General features: G+C 43.4%; 1 protein-coding gene and 1 long non-coding RNA gene across 5 annotated transcripts in view; one reads left to right on the forward strand and one right to left on the reverse strand.

Annotated features, from left to right (window-relative positions):
- Positions 1-17,923, forward strand: part of NHS (NHS actin remodeling regulator) — a gene marked incomplete at both ends in the record, with an annotated part of 329,842 nt that overhangs the window by 273,872 nt on the left and 38,047 nt on the right. For all 4 annotated transcript variants that reach the window (XM_080794774.1, XM_080794775.1, XM_080794776.1 and 1 more), the window contains 2 exons: positions 5,207-5,359; positions 10,060-10,193. In XM_080794774.1, the coding sequence (XP_080650900.1) occupies positions 5,207-5,359; positions 10,060-10,193 (287 nt within the window). The remainder of the gene's footprint in view (positions 1-5,206; positions 5,360-10,059; positions 10,194-17,923) is intronic.
- Positions 9,045-17,923, reverse strand: part of LOC308336904 — a 51,493-nt gene continuing 42,614 nt past the window's right edge. The window contains exons 3-5 of the long non-coding RNA XR_013966277.1: positions 11,332-11,408; positions 10,662-10,698; positions 9,045-9,431 (exon numbers count right to left, since the gene is read on the reverse strand). This is a non-coding gene — a long non-coding RNA (uncharacterized lncRNA). The remainder of the gene's footprint in view (positions 9,432-10,661; positions 10,699-11,331; positions 11,409-17,923) is intronic.

Raw genomic sequence — 17,923 nt, forward strand, 5'->3', positions numbered from 1 at the left:
CAAACAGTAGCAGTTCTGAATCTTTTGATTTTGAGAAGCACTAGATACTTTTTATGTGGCAGACGGCCTACTCTATCTATACCCGCCTCCAATCAGCCTTAATTTAGGCAAACATTTCAGTCCTGGTTTGGGAAAGAGCAACAGCTTGGAAGACAGACAGAGAAGGTTTCTAGTGCCAGATCATCCATGGGCCAGGTATATGAGACTTTGGAAATTTCCGTACTTCTAGGATACCTAGAAGTTTCCTTAGCTATAAAATGGGAGCAGTGCTTTCATCTTTGGGTTATGTGAAGATACCAAGAATGTAATACACCCGATGTACATACATACAGCTTGGCATGTAGCCAGAGCTCTCTGCGAGAGCTTATAGTTGGACGGGAGAAATCATACATCCACAAAACCTTTTTTCTGCTGTGGAAAATAAAAATGAGACATACAGCCCTATTTCCCATTGTAATCCATGCCATTATTTACCTCTCTGTTGAGCAGTAACAAAGGGAGGAGAGAACATGTACCAGGCAAGGCAGGCAACTGGCTCTAGGGAAATAGATAAAATAGTGGGAGGGTGCATTAGTTTTCTATGATTGTGTAACAATGTATTGCAACTATCTTGTGGGTCTGAGGTCTGGACACAGGTTCACTGGGTCCTCTGCCTAGGGTCTCATTGGGCTGCAATCAAAGTTTGGATTGGGGCTGAACTCCTAGAGGCTGTCCGCCTATACCTGCCACATAGCCTTCTCTCCAGTGTGGCAGTTTGTTTCTTCAAGGGCAACAGGAGAATGTCTCTGCTGCTTCTGGTCTTTTTTTTTTTTTTTAATGCTTAGCTGATTAGGCCAGATACACTCAAGAAAATTATCTCCCTTTTGATGAACTGAAAAGTCAACTAAGTAGGGATCTTAAACTCCCCACTGCCATATAATGTAACAGAATTCACAAGTTTCACCTACACTCAAGGTGGTGGGGGACTACACAGGGTACATACAGAAGAGGACAGGAATCTTGGGGGGCTATTCTAGAATTCTGTCTAGCATGGGGCAGGAGGCTGGATGTATCCTAATAGGCAGAGGAGAAACCTTCTTGCTGCTCTCTGTATCATTTTTATGAGAACAAACATTCCTGGGTGTACTAAGGCCACTAGCTTTCAAGGCTGAGCCATGGTGCACTCCTTGTTAAACAGGAAAGAAAAGGGGGCAGGGTGAACCTGAAGATGTGGGATAGCTTTGCAATAAGTGGCAGTGGTGTAATGAGCTTATGAATGAGTGTATTCAACTTTTCATTGAGCTGTTATTCAGAGAAAGAAATGAAAATTTTTTAAGAGGGAAAATGGGAGTTTTCCCTGGAAGAGCTCCATTAGTGCCTGTATGTCTGCCTCCAGTGGACACATAATACTAGTTAATGCTCTGTAACCAAAGGGCAAAACTGAAAGCAAAGGGATTAAAGAGTCTTCCTTCCCTTCCTCGTCTAAGAGATAAACACAATTGTGGCAACTGATGAGTGAAATGTTCACCTGCTAATGCATGGCAGAAATTCATTATAGCTTCTCAGCAGATAAAGAAAAAGACTAGATGGGGAGAGGTGAGGATTCCTAGCCCTGAAGGCTGTCACTGAGAGAGCTGGTTCTTCCCAGCAACCATGACTTGGCTGCCTGTGTTAGTCTTTGCATCTGTAAATCCACAGGCCTGAGCAGCAGGCAGAGTTCTGCAGCCCAGAAACTCAGCATTGGCTTGCGCAGTAGGAACAGTAAGAATGTTTTGGGCATCAGCAAAGCAGTGGTGCCCAAAAATGCTTTTTTCAAATAACTTTATATTTAATGTTTAATAGTGAGGAAAGAGAATTTTACAGAACTTCTTTACATTTATGTTATGATTGCTAATTCATGGCTTCATTTGAGATTACCTACTACAGAAAGGTGGAGATGGAGGAGTGGAGACTATGGTCTTTTTGGTGTTAGGGCCTTCAGAAGTCGAGGTCTTAGACTACCCCTCGGGAATGGTGTAATAGTAGAACCGAGGACTCAGCCAGAGGGCTCTTCTCCCAACCTTCTGCTTCCAGGCACCATCACATCTAAACCATTTTCGCACAGGACCGGAGAACATAGACTCCAGGAGGGCAAGGAGTCTTGTGTTTTGTTCTGTGCTATATTCCACACCCAGCACTGTGCCTAGGACATAAGAGCTATTTGGAAAATACTCCAGGTGTGGATAGAGGTTTCCGTTTTCAGCAGTCTCTTCCGGCCCACCATGTTGCCCATCTCCCTTCATTCACATAAGATCCCAAGGCATCAGCAGATAACATGTTGCGTTTCTCACATATGCCTCATGATAAAAAATCATCTGTATATTTTTCAAATATACAGATTACTGGGCCTCTGTAGGAAATTCTGGTTCGGGAAGTGTAGCCTGGAGCCCAATAATCTGTCTTTGACAAGCCCTTCTGATGGGTCTTTTCTTCAGAAGAATACTGGGATAAATAGCACGAGCTCGGCAACTCTCCTTACTCAGATTAAGGAGTCACGGCCACTTGACCTGGTTGCTGAGGAGCTATCAAAGCCTTCTGGTCCATTCCCATTCACCTGGGCTCAGCCCTGAATCCTGGTCCCCACTCTCCTGAAGGCATGGGCCTGGGAGAGGAGGTGCTCAGGAGCCCCTCTACTCCTGGAACTGCCCCCTGAACATCTTGGCCTCTTCTTGTCTCCAGCAAGCTCTCTGTTCAGGACCTTCTCCCAGCTGTCACCAGCCCATGAATTCCCACCCACCTCTGCTAAGTTTGATAATGACCTTTGCCCTGTTAGATGGCAGCTGACCTCTGCCACCAGGCAGGGGCTGACTTTTTAGTCAGTTTTGGTCACTGAACCAGAGCGTTCCTCCGAGGGTGGCTAAATAAAGCCTTGGTCTTCGCATGCCACACTACTCAACCCAGGAGAGAAGGGAGGCTCTGATCTAGATACGGCCTGACCTTTCCACCCCGAGGCCTCCCATGATCCTCCTAGGTTTTCTTGTCCCCCCGAACTCAGTGACCCCTGACTGGTTCACCAAGCAGTTACGGTTTCCAAGGAAAGGGTTGAGGTTATAGAGTAACTCAATAAAGAAAAGTTGCTGTCTTTATGCTTGGCCCCATAGAACTCTGCCCTAAAAATACTCTCCCCTGGGTTACCCGGGAAGATAATTCTGGGGTCTCTAACCCCTGGGCCTGAATTCTTCTTAGAGATTGAACACCAAGGAAGAAAAAAATCTAGGTCAAAGAGAGTAATATGCTCTGTAGCTGGAGGTGAGAGAACGTGATGAGTGTTCATGCTTATGGGTGTCCGACAGAATAGCTACCTATCACTATTGAAGCAATTTACATTTTTTTAAAAATTAAAAAGTGTTTAATAGCCAGTGTGGCTGGTTCTCATACAAATGGCTATCACATTGGATGGCATAGCTAATAGAGCATTTCATCATCACAGAAATTTCTGTTGCATGGCACTGTTTTGCGGGCACAGCATTGTTCCTTTGACCCTGTCCGTGTGATGTTTCTTTAGCATCTTTGGAAATATGTCTGTTTCTATTGGTGGTTCTTGTGATTATGATGCATTATTCGAGGGGAAAAAAAAGACTACTGAAGACCACATTAGAAAACAAAACCAAGGGGCGCCTAGGTGGTTCAGTCACTTAAAGTGTCCAACTCTTGATTTTGGCTCAGGTCATGATCTCAGAGTTGTGGGTTAAGCCCTGCGTCAGGCTCTGCACTGAGTGTGGAACCTGCTTGAGATGCTCTCTTCCTCTCTGCTCCTCCCACCCCCACTAGTGCACAGGCTCTCTCTCAAAAAATAAAATTAAAAAAAAAAAGAAAACCAAAACTAATTCCCATAAATGTAGTACTGGGTGGTGGGGGGGGATTAATTATCAAAATGTTGTATTTTCCCCAGTTTTCTTCTATTTCCTTTCTACAAAAGTGTCCTCCCTCCTTTTTCCATTTGTCTTTCTGCTTTATCTGTAGAGTATCTTGTTCTGTGTAAGGCTTCCCAGACAAAGTGAAATGGTAAACCAGACTTCAAAAACAAAAGGATTGGAGGAGAACCAAAAAAAAAAAAACAAAAAACAAAAAACAAAAAAAGTCTGGGGCACAGGAATAAACAGTTGGGCAGAACATGCCCAAATCATACACTGGGGAAAAGAGGGAAAGGAGAAGAGGGAGACAATGAGACTGGGAGGAATAGGGGTCTGGTTGGGATAGCAGGTCTGGCAGGTGAGGCCCTCTGGGCCAGTTCTCACTATTCCTGAGGCTGGCAAGCTGCCCTGGTGTTCAGGAGTTCCTCTGTGCAGCAATTTCCTGACCAGAATCCTCCTGCTTAGGACCAGCTTCTCCCATGAGAATTTATCTTAAGATAAGTGTATCTGAGGATCACTCGTAGGTGATCTCCATCCCAGGCTCAGTGTGTACATGAAGACCTAGGGTGTGTTTGGGGGAAAGAGGCTTTTTCCCCTGATCTCTTGGATGAGTTGCAAGGACGGCACCCCTCTCCTCACCTGCGCTGTGGTTTCCTCCCCTAACCCCAGTACCCCCGGAATGGGTTCTTCAGTGCTTGTCCTTGTCCCTAGATGAAACTAAGGAAGCTGGGCAGTGCTTTGAAAGATGGCAGGCAATGGAGCTGGCAGGTGGAGAGCAAGATAAAGCAAAACAGTAAGGGTTGGGGGCCAGGGGTCACAGGAGACAGGAAGCATAGCAAGGGAAAAGTAAAGTTCAGCTGAGTGTCAGGAGCAGGTGTGCAGAACTATAATTCTGAGGCCCTGTGGCCAGAAGACTGGAGCTAGGGTGACCTTTTTGACTCATTCCTGAGGCTTTTCTCTGTATTCTTGGAAGGCAGGACCCCCCCACCACCACCCCCCACATCCCACTACCAAGCATGGATGGCCAAGAGTCCGTCCACGTTGATGAGCAACTGTGACAGAGAGTGCAAAGAGGTGTGGAGAGAAAGTTAGCTGGTCACAGGCAGATGGTGGGTGTCCTGGGGTCTCCCATCCCTTAGCCTGGGGGCGAAGGTGGTCTATTTCCATGCTGTAAGCCACGGACCTTTCTCCAGCCTTGAGTGCATTCCTAATAGGAATGCAGCTCTCTGAACTTCTACTCCACCCAGACCCCACCCCGACCCCCACCCCAGGCTCTGCCAGAGGCATAATTTAAAGTTGTGATGTATAACGCCCCATTTCTCTCTGTCTTGCAGCCGTCTCCAACCTGGACATTGAGAGTAAACTGAGCGTGTACTACCGTGCGCCATGGCACCAGCAGAGAAACATCTTCCTCCCGGCCACGAGGCCACCCTGCGTGGAGGAGCTGCACCGCCATGCCCGGCAGAGCCTGCAAGCCCTGCGCAGAGGTAACTGGTCCTGGGCTTGGGGGGCTTTTCGGGGAGAGAACTCAGAGCTTGTCCCATCAGTTCTAACACCTCACCTTGTTATAACAACTACTTTGAAATGCTCCCTTTTCTACACTGAAAACAAATTCATGGGTAATATAACCTGCTTATACATGTAATTAGAAATAGCACTATGGTCTGAATATGTAATAGAATTTAAAAGGAAAATTATTTATAATATTTGCAATATACAAATGCCTGGGCACGACTACACTTGAAGGCATCATAAAGCAGTCAGATGTTTGTGCCTATCAAAAGTAGGTTTGGGTTAAGTAAAGATAATCAGAAGCCATTGTGAACAAAAAGTAGAGGGAAATGAAGGAGTTCAGGGCCAGGAGGACACAATCATAAAAACTGGTGCATTGTGCATACATTAAACATGAGCAAAAAAACCCACAAAAAAACCCCCAACACCTTTGGGTTATAATTAAAAGAGAATTAGGTTTGATTCAGAAGTAGGTTCTAGGTTTTTTCCCCCTCACAAGAAATGCTGGTAGAACACAGGTGGGACCTAGGGCACTGTTTGTTTGTTCAGGACCCTCCTGTGCCTTGTAGGACAGCTGTCATCCTTGGCTCCCGACTAGTCATCTAACAGCCAGACCCTCCCTCAGGGGGTGTGCTCCTGTTGAGAACCAGTGACATGGTCCATTCTCCAGCAGAGCACGTGGAGGCCTAGAGAGGTCAGCAAACTTGCTCAGAGTCACATACAGCCCATTAGGTAGAATGCCAAGACCCTGATCCAGGCCTCCAGTCCCCCAGCCAGAGCTCTTTTCCTCCTCACTACACACAGTGTCCTGGGAAAATAAATATTTCTATTTCTCTCTCTCTCTCAGTCCTGAAAAAGCCAGATACGGGCACAAAGCAGGCAAGGTAGAAGGTAACAGCCTTCTCTTACTTCCCGGTGGCTTAAACCATTGTAGTTGGGACAAGGAGATTAAAAACTGGCATTATCCTTTTAGAGCGCCCACCCCCCCGCCAAGTTGGGTATCAGAAGTTGGCACGCCAGCTTTTCTGGCCTTTAGATTTTTGCAGTGGACACAGATGGTGGTGTCTGTACCTTCAGTGCCTTTGTTCCAAATTCCCTATATGGTCCTGTAAGGAATGGTATTTTCCAAAAGTATTACAATTCAAATTAAACACTTTAATGTCACCATGAGGATGGAGAAATGACACCATTTGTTTTCAGTTTACGTTCTTCCACATGTTTATGACTTCTCCCTTTCCCCATAGCCCTGGTCTTCTCCCCCTTTAATGAAAGAATTAACCGACTAATATCCCTAACTCAACTCTTTCTAAAAATTCCCCTTGGTTATCGGTAGCCGATACTGTGACAGTTACAAAAGAGTGATGACCAGTATCCTCTAGAAGTATTTCTGGCATTCTTACTAATAATCAATTTGATTTTTTAAATTGAGTCACTTCAATTTTGTAGTTGGCTAAAAAGTCCTTCTTTATCAAATTTTTAGTGTAAGCACCTTCTGGAAATCTTCCTTAACATACTCACTGTTCCCTTGCAGCCTCAGTTAGGCACCCTTCCCATAATAATATCTTTTGCATCCTCCCAATCATGTCATTTATACACTTAATATCATCACTAACCCCTTACAGGCCTGTCTTCCACCATTAATCCATGAGCAACTCAAGAGCTCGGACGGCATCTTATTAATTTTTTTATTCAAATCACTTAGCATGAACGTGACATAGAGTAGGTCCTCAAGGAATGTGTGTGTAAGTAAATCAAATTCTATAGAAAACTGGTTGAGCATTGAGGGCAGAGAATGATGACACAGGAATCTGATCATTCTCACTAAATACTTTCTCTGATCCCATCATCAGAGAGCTTGAGTTACGTTAGCCCTTTAGACATAATTATTTTTATCCCTTTATTATTATTCATAAGTCATCCCTGATTAGATTTTTCCAGATTCGACCAGATAACATTAAGCTGCTTGTAAGCTATCACATTTCACTGTGTTGTCGGGTTTGGACTTAATGACAGAACTGAGGAACAGCAAGTGCCAATATCAATTTTCTCAGAACTTCCTCCTGGGGGCTGAGAGAGGGATATAAGGCCTCCTGGGGGTTTGGAAGGAAGATTGTGGAGCTGCATCTTGTCCTCCACAGAGTGGCTTTCTTTGAGGTTCTCTCAACAGCAAATCTTGGGTGTAGTAGTTTTAATAGCACTGCAGAGAGCCATAAACAGGAATTATAGGCATCATAGAATTAAAAACATGCAGTGTGGAATTAGAAAGTGACTTTTTTTTTTTTTTAACCTTGTCCAAGAAACAGCAGCTTAGCAGGGTATCCATCAGAATACCACTCCTGCCATCTGGTGGCCGTGACTAACACCGACCAGGCGACAGCCCTGCTCGGCAAACAGGGCAGTGAGCTTCCCCGGAGGCTCTCTGGACAGCTGGAAGATCCTGGCTTCCACCAGGACTAGGGATAACGAAGCCCAGACGAGTAAAGCTGTGGTGGCAGCAGTACTGTGCTCCTTTTGGAGCTGAGGCTAAAAGGAGAGAGCAGAGGGCTGAGATCAGAGCCTAGAACTTGGCTGCTTTCAAGATCTGCTCAATAGCAAACCCCTCAACATAGCCTACTGAGGCCAAGTGCTGCGCCACACCTGGGACAAGGCGAGCAGTAACTACCACTTCGTCCCTGTCCACAGGGAACGCCTGTCTGGTGAAGGAGCCGGACAGGTAAGCAGGGGACTTCGGCGCAGCGCCGTGGGTGCTCAGAGGAGGCACTAGTCGTGCCAGGGAGCTTCAGAGAAGGCTTCCCAGAGCAAGTCACACCTCACTGGATTTCAGAGTACTTAGAATTGGATCCCCCCTCTTCCCCGCTTTTTCTTAGCAATTCTTTGTACTCAGAGCCAATGATGGCTTTCAGTGATGCCATCATTTATGTTTGTAAGACAGGGAGAGAGATTACCAAGTGGCTGTAAAGAGACCTTTATATTTTATATTGTCTTCCAAGTTTCAGGGCTGAGGTCTAAGTTCCACTGGTCTAAAGGAATATGGACCAAGGGTCTACTGCAGTTCCAGACTCTAGCAGATGAATGTTCTCCCAACCACAGCACCAGAAAAAATATTAGTAGGGAGCCACTAATCTAGCCTGCCTCCTCCTAGCCTAGGGCAAATGAAAGAGATTTGAGAAAGTGTAGGAAGGGAACCACTAAACAGGAAATTGAGTTGATGTCTCCCTCCTGACTCCCTTCCTCTGACCTCTTCCTAACCAGTGACACCTGTATTCTACTCCTCATTATGTATTTTAAAATGTAACTTTTTCCTTGTGCTGTCCATTTAGAAAAGCCCACTGTTGGCTTGCAGAGAGAAAAGAGGATGGCACTAGAGGTAGACACTTCAACAAAGAAGACATTTATCTCAAAAGGCTTTCTGATAACCACTGGCTGGGCCGCAGTTTGGCACAGACTACCTCTTCGGTGACTTCGTGTCTTAGTTAGACGAGGAGGCCCCGGGCATGAGTGTGGGCTGGATTTGCAGGCTCAGTGGCCTTCAGTGTGGCCAGTGTGTGGGGCAGAGTGTGCTCTGTAGCTCACTGAGACACCCAGAAAGCTAAACTGCTCTTGAGCTCTCAGTGATTCTTTTTTTTTTTTTTTCCAAAGGAGCAAAGATTCTTTTTTTTTAAAGATTTTATTTATTTGACAGAGAGAAATGAGAAGTAGGCAGAGAGGCAGGCGGGGGGCGGGGGGAAGCAGGCTCCCCACTGAGCAGAGTCCGATGCAGGGCTCCATCCCAGGACCCTGAGATCATGACCCGAGCCAAAGGCAGAGGCTTAAACCACTGAGCCACCCAGGCGCCCCCTCAGTGATTCTTGTTACAAAGTCAGGACCACTTCATCCCACAAACAGAAATGTCTTGGCTTTCCTCAGAGGTAGCTTTATTTCTAAATCAGACAACTGTCATCATTGGGATTCCTTTACTTTCTCTAGGAGCCTAGGATTTCAAAGCCCTCTGAGTGTTAGGCATGACAGAGCTTAGATGGCTGCAATGGTGTGCTGGTCACAGGCTCTCTAGAAAAGAAAATATAGATAAAGAAATAGACAGGTGGTGGAAAGATAGATAAAAGCCCTAATGTGTAACACTCACTAATTTCTGTGATGTAAATACCTCCACCGTGGCCTACTTCAAGCTACCAGTAGTTTAAAAACGGGCCTGCAAAGTTCCTGACCACGTAGCAGTCAGCAGCCCCGAGCCAGCGTGAGCCGACTCCCTCACCCACTGAATGGCTGGGAGCATCCGTGCCTGCCGCTCCCCAGGAGGCTCTGGCATGGCTGTGCCTACCATCCCCTCCAGCATCAACGTCAGCCATTGTTCTAGCCTTTTTTTTTTTTTTTTTTTTTGCTCATGTTGTTTTGAAATGAAGCATGTTGAAAATATACTGCTTTTTCCGAACTCAAGATTGAGCAATCCCGTGCAAAGATTATGAGATGGACCCACTAAAATGTAAGTGCCCATTTTCATATCATTGTAAAATGAAAGTTTAGCTTAGAACCATTCTGAAAATCTTATTTGGTATAAGGATGAGCTAGATTAGGAGAAACTCACTTTTTTTCTAGCTGTTTGCTCACTCTCCCAAGGGGGAAAGAGAAATGGAAGATGCCAAGGATGTGTCCGTATTATTGCTTTTTCTGCCCCCAGAGCACCGGAGCCGGAGTGATCGCCGGGAGCAGAGAGCCGCTGCCCCTCTTTCCATAGCGGCCCCTCCACTGCCAGCCCACCCCCCAGCTCACAGCCAGAGGAGGCGCGAAGTTAAGGACCGGCACTTCTTAACGGTGAGCTTGGTGGCCAGCCGGCAGCCCTGGCCTTGCTCATCAGAAACCATGAATGGGTCTTGGGAGTCCATTTCCTTCCTCCTAGTGGAAGAGCCTGGGCCACCTAAGTGAGCCAAGTCATGGGTATTTGAGAGTGACTGGATTTTTTTCCCCTTTCATTCATGCGTCTTTTGGAGACTAGAGTAGAAGTACATAAGTATTTTTTTACTTAACTGGTTGCATAATGCAGCAAAGCCATAATAATTGAGGACTCCGAAATCAGGGGGAAAATTTTGCCTCAAATAGGAGTTTTTCTGTATAGAAGCAGAAAGATTTAGAGCAGGTGACTTCAGTGTCCTCAGCCCCTCATCTGTAATTTGGGGATATGAGTAGCACCTCACTCATAAAGTTTGAGGGCTAAACGAGATAAGCCCTGGAAAGAAGGTAGCACTGGTGCCTGGTAAGACCTCAGTAAATGTTCACTCTTACCGGGCAGGTGCTAGTGCAGACGACTCGGTGGGGTGGGCTGTGAAAAAAATGTGAAAAATCACCGCGTGAAGATGAGCCATGTCATCCTTTCATGCTTCCCCATTCTATAAGGGAGGCTAGGGCTGCTGGGTCATCAGTTACCCGAGTGTCCTCATCACTGCTGGTGATGGCAGCTTTGCCTGGGTGGATGTGGTTGTAACTCAGCCCAAGCCCCCAAGTACCAATGACAGGTGAAGCTGAGCCCAGGTCGGAGCACCTACAAACATCACCACCACGTGTGCACTTTCTACGGCCTCGGCAGGGAGAGGTGAGCGCTGTGGGCCCCCAAGGAGGGCATCATTGAAGTGAGGGGCTATGATTTCTGTGACCAAATCAGCCCACATGGCTGGACCCCTGCTCCCTTGTCAGTACAGTTTGAGGCCCAAAGTCTTAAGAAGTTACGAGTGTGGGTCCAAGTTGAGGTTTTTACTTGAAATTAAGTTTCTGTGTATGGTAATAAACCCTGCGCCCTTCTGGCTTTTACGATACACAAAACAGATGCAAAATATTTGGACTGCAGGATGCCAAACATCCAGCTGAGAACAGACTTCATCTAAATGAATCTGCATGCTATAACATACCCAGATACAACAGTAAGTGATGTTGACCAAGACATAGATATTTTTCCTACCTGTGGCTGCACCGTGGGCTCCATGTCCTTCAGGCTCATCGAGGCTCCTCAGAGCCGTGTCACACTCACCTACGCTGCTGCAGTGCAGCCCAGGGATGAGAAAGGAAGGTGAGAGACTCTGAGGGCTTTCTAGGTCTTTATATAGAGCAGTTACACATGCTAGTGATTTGTCATAAAAGCCCCTGCTCGACAAAAGTTTTATTAAGCTCAAATCTGCTTGCAAAAGCATTTGCTTTTAATGAGGCATTTCTGCATAAAAATGCTAAAAATATTTTTCCATTCATTATAACATGTTTTGTGGCTCATTAAGTTGTTTTTTTCAGGGGGGCGGATGGGAGAGAATAATGTTGAGCATTTACAGAAATGACATAAAAACATCACCATTTGTCATAATCTGCATAATTTTTAATAATGTCTAAATACCAAAGTAAGACTATAGGAAAAAGCCTAAAATAATGAATAACAATGAGGGTGCTTCATTTACCGAACAAGCATCAATAAGATGAGGAGTCTAGAGCAAACTTACGTAAACCAGAAAGTGTGCCCATCTCAAATGATAATACTTAAAATCGCCCCAATTACTTAGGAATACTGTTTCATTTATTTGATTGAATTTGGGTCACCAAGTTCACTGGAAGGTCTTCCATTCAAGTTCTATCCCTCAGACCTGAAGGTGATTCAGAACAGAACACAGTTCTATGCATTGAGCTTACAAGAGCCATAGACTGCTACCAGAGAAGAGGCTGCAGGTAAAGGGACAGGAAATTTGCAACCACATTCCCGGACATTTTCTTAGAGAGCAACAGGAAAAAAGCATTCATAGTGAGATTCTGATACACAATCTTCCACAACTCTGCAAACTGTTATACTGTAGTTTGGTCATTAAGGGTATAGACTGTGAAGTCAAACTGCCTGGATTTGAATATCAGCTCTACCATTTATTAGCTGTGTGACCCTGAACAAGTTAATCATTTTAGTGTCTCGGGATAATAGTGATAGTACCTCATAAGTTTGAAACAAAGACTGAATGTGTTATTACATTGTTAATACATGTAAATAGTACCTAATGCATAATAAGCACTTGATATGTATTAGACATCATCATCATTGTTAATAGCCAATCAAGTTCATGGTGTATCATTGATATTGTAACAAGATGATGGGTCTAACTAGGTTTCAATCCCAGCTCTACAATTTCTTTGGTTGCATGATTTTGAAAAAGTTTTATCTTTGAGTCCCAGTTTCTTTATCTGTGAAATGGGGATGATAACTTCAATTTTACAAGGTTGTTAAGAAGATTCAAAAGTGTTATATAAATACAATTAAATCATGTATATATGGAAAAAGTCCCTAGTGTAGTGCCTAAAACATACAAATATCTGAATCTATCTTCATAAACACTTAAAATCAAACTCTTACCATCAAAGGAAAAGCCTGTAACATATAGTCACTAATAAGACTGGAGGAAATATAAGTTGTTGTACTCCTTCTAGAGGGCAATTTCCCAATATTTATCAAACTATAAGATGTTAAATTATGCTAAGTGAAATAAGTCAGGCAAATACCATATGATTTCACTTGTGTGTGGAATCTAAAAACCAAAACAAATGAGCAGAGAACAAACTGATGGTTGCCAGAGGGGAGGGGAAGCGGAGATGGGCAAAAGGGGTGAAGGGCATTGGGAAGTACAGGCTTCCAGTCATGGAATGAGTAAGTCATGGGGATGAAAGGTACAGCATAGGGACTATAGTCAATGATACTGTGATAGCATTGTACGGTGGCAGATGGGAGCTACGCTTGTGGAGAGCACTGCATAATGTAGCATAGGTTGGTCATAGCACTGTTGTACACCTGAAACCAATGTAACACTGTTTCTTAATTATACTTCAATAAAAAAGTAAATAAAAGGGGCAAAAAAGCCCTTACAAGATGGGGTACCTGGCTGGCTCAGTCGGCGGAGCGTGTGTCTCTTAATCTCGGGGTTGTGGGTTTGAGCCTCACGCTGGATGTAGAGATTACTTAAGAAAATAAAATCTTTACCCAAAAAAAACCCCTATAAGATATTCATACCCTTTGATCCAGCAATTCTATATCTAGGAATTTATCCTAATGCAAAGATATTTTCACTAGGATGTTCATCAAAGCACTGTTTGGAATAGGAAAAATAGTTACAAATATCTTAAATATCCAACAGTAGGTACTTAGTGAATTCTGATATATTCATAGGATAGACTATAGTACCAAAGAGTGTCACTACAGAATATTCAATGACATGGAAAATATATATTTTATCAGAGATTTTTAAGTAGTGTAAAAATTGTATATGGTATCTATGAGTGTGTACGTGAGTATATATATATATACATGCATAGGAAAAAAGGCTGGAAGGCTATATACCTGTGCTTCCCAAACTGTGTGATGGGGTCCTCCAGGGCACTGCAGTGAAATCCGAAGGGTGCACTGGGATATTTTAAATTTTCAAGAGGTACAGTGTCCTCTGTCTATCTGATGATGGCTCCAAAGTAGCCTCATAGATCTTGCAAGTGGAAAGAGGGGTTGCTTGGTTTCTTGACATGTAATGTCAATCAGAAGTTCCAAGAGGAACACAAAGGAAACTGACCAGCCAACTTAGCTTAAAACCCACTGTCAGCTGAAAATTCAAGGTCTCTCTCACAATTGTAAAGCCCATCTTGGGAATCCTCATCCTTCAAGGGTGGGAAAGGAGATGATCTCAGGCCTAGATGGTTTTCCAGAGGAATTCTAGACCTTCCAAGTCCAGATAATACCAGTGCTCTATAAATTATTTCAGAGCATTGAAAATAAAATAGAACTTCCCCATTTCTTTTAGGAACATGTTATGAAAGTTTGACACCTAAACCTGATAAAGAATGGAAGGCGGGGGGAGGGAAATATAGACCAATATCACTCTGGTTATTAATGTGGAAATAATAAATGTTAGCAAACAGAATACCACATTAAGAAATTCATATACCATGACTAAATGGGATTTATTCTATAAATAGAAGGTTGGTTCAATATTAAGAAATATATTAGTATCATATACTAATATATATTAGTGTATGTATGTATTAGATTAGTATGTGTGTGTGTGTGTGTGTGTGTATATATATATATATATATATATGGTATCATATACTAATCATATACTATCTAAAGGGAAAAAAAAATATGTTTATGTCCACGGGTGCCAGAGAGGCCTTAAATAAAATTCAACACATATTCTTTATAAAAAGACTTGAGAAAATAGGACTTGAGTGGTACTTCATTAACATGATAAAATATACATATCTTAGTCCTAAAGCCAGTCTCTTAATGGGGAAGCACTAGAGGCATTTCCAGTAAAATCAGAAACAAGGCAGAGATGCTCACTATCTATCTCTGCTACTAATTAATATTATACTAGGGAGATTAATCAATGCAACTGGACAAAATAAATCAATTATAGGCATAAGATTTGATAAGGAAGAAGTAAAGCTATATCTAGTTGCAGATGATATGATACTATAGGATCTTCTTGGTAGAGGATCAATGATAAAACTAATTCAAACACACAGTAAGGTAGCAGGATACAAACACACAAAAATCAATAGCCTTCATTTACACAAATGATAGCCAATTAAAAGACCAAGTAGTAGAGAAAACTCCATTTACAACAATAACAAAGAAGATTAAATACTTAGGAATTAATTTACCAGAATGTGCAAAACCTGTATGAGAGCAACGACAAAACATTCTTTTAAAACACAAAATTAGGTTTTCTCAAATGGAAGGATGTCCCCTATTCTTGGAAAGAATGATTCAGCATTATAAGTAGGTCAGTTCTAAGTTGATTTATAAATTTAACACAATCTCAATAAAAATACCAATAAGCTTTCTTTTAAATGGAGTTAGACCCATTGATACTAAAGTTCTTATGGAAAAACATACAAGAATATCCAGGAAAATACTGACAAAGGAAACCAATAAGGGGTAAGTAGCTCTACCTGGCATTAAAATATCCTTAAAGCCTTTATAATTACAATAGTGTGGCACTAATACATGAATAGTGTGGCACTAATACACTAATACTAATACTAATACATGAATATTAATACTAATACAGTAGAAAAAAACAAAAATATATCACTAGAAAAAAATACAAAGTCCAGAAAACATAATCTATGATAAAGGCAGTATCCCAAAACACTGAGGCAAAAGATGGGGTTTTTTTAAATGATGCTGGAACAACTGGGAAGCCACTTGATAAAAGACAAAATTTCATTAGAGTTTCTCAACCTTGGCATTATTGACATTTTGAGTCCAATAAGGCGTTGCTGTGGGGGCTGTCCTGTGTGCTGTGCTATGTTTAGCAGCACTCTAGGCCCCTACCCAAGAGATGCCAGGAGCACTCTTCCCCCTAGTTTTGACAACCCAGAATGTCTCTAGACACTGCCAAATGTCCCCTGGGGAGACAGAATTGCCCCTAGTTGAGAATCATGTAATTAAATCCATACTTCACACCAAACACAAGATTAAGCTCCTAATGGATCAGGGACCTAAACATAAAAACTGAAACCACACAAGTACTAGAGGAAAATAGGAGTGAATTATTCTTTAACCTCAGTCTTTGACTCAAAATACAGAGGAAGTAAAAGAAAAGACTGATAAATCTGAACAGTAAATATTTTTGTATGCTCAAACACCATAAAGTCAAAACATAAGCCAAAATTGGGAGAAAATAGCAATATATACCACGAAGGACTAATATCACTAAGTAGATAAATACCTCTTTAAAACTGAGGGACTAAGAGGGGTGCCTGGGTGGCTCTGTTGTTAGTGTCTGCCTTCGGCTCAGGTCATGATCCTGCGGTCCTGGGATCAAGCCCTACATTAAGCCCAGCATTGAGCCCCACATCGAGCCTCCTCGCATCGGGCTCCCTGCTCAGCGGGAAGTCTGCTTCTCCCTCTTCCACTCCCCCTGCTTGTGTTTCCTCTCTCTCTCTCTGTCAGATAAATAAATAAAATCTTTTTTAAAAAATTGAGGGACAAAGAAAGGAACAAAAACATGGTAGAAAAATGTGGGGAAAGCCTTGAACAGACAATCCAGAAAACACATAAAAATGTTGCTTACACTTAAGAAAAACTGTACAAACTCACTCATAATTAGAGAAATGCAAACATTTATGTTGAGAAATCACTCATCACCTGATCAGACTGGCAAAAATTAAACAATATGGCAACATAATCTGGTGAAACTGGGGGGAAGCAGGCACTCACAAACACTGCTGGTGAGAATGCAAACTTGGTATGGCCTATCTGCAGGGGAATTTGGCAATATCTAACCAAACGACATATACCCTTACTTTTCGCCCTAGCAATCCCACTAACACCTCCAGTATTACCAAAAGATTAATCATTGCAGTATTGCTTAAAATCAAAAGATACTGTAAATAAGCAAAAGGCTATACATAGATGGATATATTGAAGAATTCTTTATCTATGAGTGAGATTAGCCCTTCTTCTGTGGCACATGTACCTGTATTGATGGAGTAAACCACAAGACAGCCACACAATGCAGTACTACGCAGCTGTAAGAAAAATGAGGAAGATCTTTATGAACTAATAAGGAGTGATTCCAGGACATATTCTTAACTGAAAAAGGCAAAGCCCCAGGTTCCAGCACAGGATGGCAATATCGGAAAGCCCTGAACTGACCTCCCCTATGGAACACACCGAATTGCACCTATTGATAGAACAGTTCCTCCTGAAGAAGACCTGACGACTGACCGAACAGCTTCTGAGCAACCAAAGATGGAGAGAAGAGCGAGAGAGAGAGAGAACCAAAGGGAACCCCTACACTCACACTGTGAACAGCAGTGGGGAGGGAGAGTACTGAGGAACTGGGAACAGATCCCTCTGTCCTTGCGCACAGAAAAATAAAAGCCACAGTTTTAAAGAGCAAGTAGCATATAAAAGACACAACCCTAGAACTCTGCTGAGCGGTGAAGGAGCTGTGGGAATGTTCTCCAGGTGAGAGAGACACAGTTTATGTTCCCATATCACCTTAAAAGCCTAGAATGGAGCAGGGTCCAGCCTCCCTAACAGGTGGGTCTGGCCCCCACAGGGAGCTTGCAACCTCAGCAAGCCAAGGGTCCACAAGCCCGTACCAGTCTCAGTTGCACCGAAGCACAGGACAAAAGAAAAAAAAAAGCCAAGTTTATAAGGGCCAAAAAACCGTAGAAACACTCTCTTCCCCTCCACTTTAAAAGCCCAGACGGGAACGGGACCCAGATGCTGTAAGTGGTGGGTCTGGATGCCATGACTGGCAGGTCTGGTCATCACCAGGAGCTTCTGACCTCAACAAGCCGAGGGTCTGCAAGACCACACCAACCCTGGTCACAATGGGACACAGAAAAAAAAAAAGAGCCATTGTTTAAAAGGGCAGAGGAACAGCTGGGATCCTCTCTCCCCCTCTAGCCTAAAAGCCCAAGCCAGAACAGGGTTTGGCTCACAGCTTGCAACCTCAGCTAGCCTAGGATCCAAAAGCCCACAACAGCCCACAACAGCCCACAACATCCTGTGGTGCTGGGGC

The sequence above is a fragment of the Martes martes genome, assembly GCF_963455335.1.
Source record: "Martes martes genome assembly, chromosome: X".
Taxonomy (NCBI): Eukaryota; Metazoa; Chordata; class Mammalia; order Carnivora; family Mustelidae; genus Martes; species Martes martes.